This window comes from Castor canadensis, chromosome 8 (assembly GCF_047511655.1).
Source record: "Castor canadensis chromosome 8, mCasCan1.hap1v2, whole genome shotgun sequence".
Classification (NCBI taxonomy): domain Eukaryota; kingdom Metazoa; phylum Chordata; class Mammalia; order Rodentia; family Castoridae; genus Castor; species Castor canadensis.
In genome coordinates, this window is record NC_133393.1 from 109,341,497 (window position 1) to 109,348,166 (window position 6,670).

At 37.7% G+C, this 6,670-nt stretch overlaps 1 protein-coding gene across 1 annotated transcript; it reads left to right on the plus strand.

Annotated features, from left to right (window-relative positions):
- On the plus strand, positions 1–4,535 carry LOC109693327 (lysozyme C). Its single transcript, XM_020174576.2, has 4 exons — positions 1–166; positions 1,342–1,506; positions 3,095–3,173; positions 3,699–4,535. Exons 1-4 carry the CDS (start codon positions 31–33, stop codon positions 3,763–3,765), a joined length of 447 nt encoding a protein of 148 aa, XP_020030165.1. The 5' UTR covers positions 1–30; the 3' UTR covers positions 3,766–4,535.
- Positions 4,536–6,670: the final 2,135 nt, after the last annotated feature.

Consider the following 6,670-nt stretch of genomic DNA (forward strand, 5'->3'; position numbering starts at 1 on the left):
TCAGACTAGTGGTCTGGCTTCCCAGTCAACATGAAGGGTCTCCTTCTTCTTGGGCTTCTTCTCCTTTCTGCCACAGTTCAGGGCAAGATTTATGGAAGGTGTGAGTTGGCCAGAACTCTAAAGGAACTTGGAATGGATGGCTACCGGGGTATCAGCCTGGCAGACTGTAAGTCTCCTCTCCTTTATACCTTCAGATAGTTAGCCACGTATGGCACAGGAACACAGAGAGAATAATAAGAAGGGGCTTTGAAAGAATGGACTTTTTTTTAACTTCCTTTGTGGATTTGTAATTACAATGGCTAAAAACGTCATTTTGGTCATTCAGAAATACATGTACTTCATGAGGGAATGAGAGCATGGGAGGAAAAATTCAATACATAAGTAAAATATAAAAGTATAACGGGAGGAAACAGTCTTACTATGTAGGCTAAGCTGGCCTCAAACTCAAGGCCAAGCTAACCTTGAACTCATGATACTCCTGATTCAGTCTCCCTAGTGCTAGAATTACGGGCATGAACCATCAAGTCCAGCTCTGAGGTATTCTTCTAGTTTGCTTTCATGTTTCTCCTCAATAACTATTTTTTAATGAATGACTGAGTGGCTAGATGACTGAATGGTTGGATGAACTCACCAAATAGCCTTTCCTGCTCTATAATTCTTGTTTTTAAGAGTCTAACTTCACATCCAAGTTCACCCTTAGGTATTGTAAAAAAAATATATCTTGCACTTAGAAAAATCTTTTTTTTTTTCTTTCCTACCAAATAGCATTTTTCAGACTGGTGGAGTGGTTCAAGTGGTAGGGCACCTACCTAGCAAGTGTGAGACCCTGAGTCCAAACCCCAGTACCACCCCACTCCCAAAATAGCATTTTTTCATCAATCTATGTACTTTACAAAATCCATTTAATAACTCTCCTGATTTTTGTATTCTAGGAATTATATTGTCTGAGGGATAAGAGAAGGCAAAGTCTTTTAACAGCAGTGGGCAGCTATTTTAATATTTTTAAAAGTATCTAGTCTTGCTTCATTAGTATGACAAATTGATTAGCAATACAAAGGAATCTCTTAGGGCCCCTTTAAACTAAAGTGTTGAGCTGACCTTGTTGGCTCACACCTTAGTCCCAGTTACCCCACAGGCTGAGGTGAGAGGGTCACCTGAGCTCAGGAGACCAGCCTGGGCAACATAGAGAGACCTCATCTCAAACAACAATGAAAAATACCATTTAAATACATCTTTGTACTTGTAAAATAAGTCACTAATGAAATACAATTAGTTAAATGCAGGATACACAATATAAATCATTTAGTGTTGGTGTCTGTTACTAAAATGATTTCTTTCCAGGGGTGTGTATTGCCAAATGGGAGAGCGGTTATAACACAGAAGCCACAAACTACAATCCTGGAGACAAAAGCACTGATTATGGGATATTTCAGATCAATAGCCGCTACTGGTGTAATAATGGTGAAACCCCAGGAGCAGTTGATGCCTGTGACATATCCTGCAGTGGTAAGACATGCTAGTAGGAGTGATGGCACAGGATGCTCTCATTATTCTTACAAGAAATAGAATCCATGTCAAAGATGTAGACTTAAAGGATTCATTGGAGACTCAAAAACTACATCTTTACTTCTAGAAGTGATTGTTAACCCTACTCAAAATTTCCTGAGTAAGAAATTAAGGCTGGGGTGTAGCTCAGAGATACAGTGCCTGTTTAGTATGTAGCAGTTCCAGGGCTCCATCCCCAACACCACATAAAGTAAATAAATAAAACATTGATATCATAAAAAGTTGGTGTTTTTTAAGTACAAAAGTTTCTGGAATAATCGATGATTTTATTTTCAATGACCTTTCTGATGTTTTGTCCAGAATAATGTCATTGTTCCTATTTGCTTAGGGGTAGTTTAGGGATAGTTCGATTGTGTGGTCCTTTTGTGATTATTTCATCTTTTACTATGAAATGTTCTAAAATATAATTAGGTATTAATAGAACAAATAGCCATATAACTGCACTTTTAACAGTTATTAACATGTAGCCGTTTGCTTCTATTTTTTCGCTGAAAGATTTTAAAATAAACTAGAAACATTATGGTATTTTATTTTTAATTCGTGTAGTTTGCACTTCTAAAAAATACAGTTCCTGAATAACCATTACCTCACCTGCTAACACATTAATTTCTGGATTTATGTAATGAGGAACTCATTTATTTTTTGCAAGAAAAAGAACATGCATAATTTATTACATTCCGAAGGCATGGGACTATTAGACTCCTAAAACCATGGTAAAATAAAAATAACATGTGGAATGTTTAATGTATAAAAACTGGACATTTTGCATTATCAAATTTTTAAATTTTGAAATTCCCAAATAGAGGAGATAACTTTCCCATATTCTTTTAATCCATGGTCATTGAATAAAAGTTAGAATAAGCAAGTTTCTTACTTACCCATAGTCTTACACTACCCACAGTCTGAGTTCCCAGACATTTATGCCCACTGGTAACTTGTTGTTCATATTGCCAGAACGTGTGTCACTCATGTGTATAAATGTGGTCCTATCATCATATGTGTACCCATATACAGACATGTAAATAGTGCATGTTTACAAAAATAAAATTTTATTATATATTGTGCCTTAAAATTTGCTTCTTATCACACAGAATTATTTCTCTATCAACAAATGCAAATCTGTACTATTATAAAGAGTAAATAGAATTCTACTATAAAAGTATTCTATAATTTATCGATCCAACATTTACTGTTCAGCACTTAGGTGTCTCCATTTTTTTCCTCTATAAATTGGTACAAACAGCTTTGTGCATACGTATTTTGGTGCATTTCTTGTTTCTTTTTAAATGGTAGAATTGCTGTGTAAACATTACTACAGATCTTTTATTATATTATTCAATATATAGAAGACCTTTTATCATACTAATTCATAATTACAAAGCTTCCAATGACTTTAGTAAATAAGAAAAAGCATGCTTTATATCAAATGAGATCAAATAAGAATTCTCTTAGCCTCAGCTGGCTAAATCTAAATTTAAATGAAATTCTTATGGAAGTCATTTTGCATTCCTTACCCCTTGTCTTTCAGCTTTGTTGCAAAGTAACATCACTGATGCTGTAAAGTGTGCAAAGAGGGTTGTCAGAGATCCACAAGGAATTAGAGCATGGTATGTTTTAAGTGTTAAAGGGGAACTGTTTTACCCTCCTGATGATGTATGCCGAGAGACAGACTTTCAAAAGCCAAAGTGTCATTCTGAGAAGTGTTTGGGGCTTTTATGCAGATGTTTTACCTCCATGTGGAAGAAACAATTTACTGTAACTGATTTAGAATTTTACTCTTTTGCTCCTCAATTTATTTTAAGGGATTTCTAGAGTTTTTAAGATTTCCATACCTCTATAAGTTCCTTGCTGTATCTTGAAACTATTTGCAGAATAAGTAAACGTGCAATGCACATAACTCCACATTCATGTTAGCATTCTGTGCTCTACTGAGGGCTTTTGGACTAAGCCAACCATGTTGTACACAAAGTTCCATTCAGTTAATAGCAACACTTGGGTCTAGATATAGCCTGCATCTTATTTCTGGTTAAATTCTTTATGCCCCCAAAGGATAAGAAGTGTGTATATTACAATAAAGAGTGTGTATTACAAGGTTCTAACCTTTTCTCCATGTGTTTCACCTCTCTCTGCAGGGTGGCATGGAGAACTCACTGTGAAAACCATGATCTCTCTGAGTATGTTGAGGGCTGTGGAGTGTAACTGCAGAATTTTCCTTCTTCAGCTCGTTCTGTCTCTTTTTCACATTATGGGAGTAGTAGTTCAGTGAAAGGTCACACTGCCATTGTGTCCCCTTCAAGGAAATAGTATTTTTATAGAAGCAGGAGCGAGTACAGCCTTTCTCCCAAGAGTCTTACTGTTCACTAGTGAGTTTATTATTTGATACTAATACTAAATTTTCAGTTTCCTAATAATTACTAATGCTAGTGAAAATTTACATTCAGTTTGTAATAATTGAAATAACCCAGTCTAAATTTTCACTGATGAAAGTAGATGATTATATAACAAGTTTATCTTAAAACAAATTGATCTTAGGTAAAATCCCAGCTGTGTAAGCATCTGATGCCTTCATCTAGCATTCATCTCCAAAAAACAGTAAAATAACCACACTGTTGAAAAGATAAACATTTTAAAGAAGTAGAATTCCAAATGGCTGAAATGAAAACTGTCTGGATTAAGAATTTGATTTCATAAAGTGTATGATATTTAGTTTAGCTGTTTTTTTAAAGTGATTCATTTATACATCTTTAAACATAGATTCACAGCTGATATATCCATCTGTCTTAATCCTTGAAAGTGTTCACTTAACATGCATCTTGATAATCATGAAGGTAAAAAGAGGGATTTGATGAGCTGTTGCTGGTCTTTAACTGCATCAACTGCATAATCCTGTACTATGATGAGAAACAGGAGTGAAATTGTGTGCATATTAAAAAACACAAGCATTCGCATTAAAGGACGTGCAAAGCTTACCTTGTCTCTCTCTCTGTCATTTATGTGTGTGTGTGTGTGTGTGTATGTATATTTTTTAAAGACGTGGCATTCTTAGTATTTTCTATATCGTCATCTGCACATAAATACATGGATGTTGCTCGAGAAGAAGCACAAGCATTCTGACAGATCTCACTTCTATCCACAGCCACCAATTTCAGATGGGCCCTCTGGTCAGGCTGGCCATCACAATCCCTTCTCTGAGATCCTGTGCAGATGTCCCCTCCCTCCAAAATCATTATGACTATTTTACTTCTCCCTTGCCCTGTTCATATCTCCACCACACACATCTGAGCCCCTCTCTGCCCTTCATCTCTGCCCTCCTCTGCTCTCAGCTGATAATCTGGCCTTATGTTGCACTGAAAGAAAAGAAGCAACTCATACAAAGTTGTCCCCTCCATGTCATCAAAACATACCTTTCCCTGGGTGATCCTCTCTTCTTCCCTTCTGTTTCTAGAGTGAAGGGACTTTGCTCTTGTGAAAAGAGCAGTCACAGTCCCAGCACTCTCTCTGCTGGGCTGAGTTTCTCCCTCTTGACTGCATCTCCTCTATCATGGTCCAAGCTGCCCTGTACAGGCTAGTGTATCTGCTACCTGCTTCTTCGTCACTGTGTTACCAACTTGGGGGCCAGAATCCAATTGCTTATATTCAAGTATCCCTTATTTTATTATTTTACCTATTATAGTAGCTGTTCTTTTTTATCGTTATTTTTTTTTTGGCAGTAGCAGGGTTTGACTTCACAGCCTTGCAATTGGTAGGCAGGAGCTCTACCACTTGAGCCATGTACCAGCTATTTTTGCTTTTAGTTATTTTAGACAGCTTTTTGCCCAGGGGCCAGCCTCAGACTACCATGTTCTTATTTTTGCCCTCTGGGTAGCTGGGATCACAGGCATGCACCACCACGCTTGGCTTGCTTGAGATTGTGGTCTTACTAACATTTTGCCCAGGCTGACCTCCAGCCACATTCTTCCCAAATTCTGATTCCTGAGTAGGCAGGACTACAGGTCTGTACCTCCATACCCAACTTACTGTCAGTAATCTGCTCTGTGTCTAATTGATTCATTAAACATTATCACAGGAATGTATACAAGGGAAAACCATGGTATGTTTATAGTTCAGTCTGACCTGCAGGCTTGGATGCCCACAGGTTGATCTTATGGAGGATGCCACGTGGATAGGGAAGATTGAGGCACCGATCCCTTCTTAGCAGAATCTAACGTCCAGAGCACACGGTTACTATACTTTTTAAACCATTGAGATGGGCTAGGGGCATAGCTCAGGGGGAGAACAACTGCCTGGGATGCAAGAGACCCCAGGTTGATCTCAAGCACCAAAAGAAAAGGGGGCTATAGACACGATCCAAATCCAAATCATACTCTACCACTTATTAACTACATTTTTGGATAACTTACTTTGCCCATACGGAGTGCCTATAATTCACCTATAAAGTGGAAATAATACTCACCTATTAGACTCTTGTAAGTATTATAAAGTTTATCAAATAATAGTATGTTGCAAGTATTTGATTTTTTAAAAGTAGTATTTTTTCCTTTAACCTTTTCCTTTCTCTCCAAATAGTCTAGATAACCTCCAGGTCTTCATTATTCAACCCCTAGACGTCTTCTGATCCCCCTGAGTGCTCTCAAAAGCCCAATGTCATCTGTCACCTGCATCATTTGTCACCTTTCTATCATTTCTCCCAGAGTCTCATCTTCATTAGTTTTTCAAAAAGATTTCAAAGCAAGGATTGGTGGCTCGTGTCTATAATCTCAGCTACTGGGGGAAAAATAGGAGGACTGGGGATTGAAGTCAGTTCAGACAAAAGGTTAATGAAACCCTATCTCAAAGAACAAGTCAGGCATGGTGGCACACAACTGTAATCCCAGTTGCACGTGAGGTATAGGGAAGAGGATCAAGGTCCAAGGTTGTCTAAGCAAAAAGTGTGGGACCCTCTCTGAAAAATAACTAAAGTAAAGTGGGCTAGGGGCATGGCTCAAGTGGAAGAGCACCTGCCTAGAAAGCAGAAGGCCCTGAGTTCAAACCCCAGCCCTGCAAAATAAATACATACATAAATAAATAACCATTTTTCATCCTGCTACTCCCCACTTTAATACTC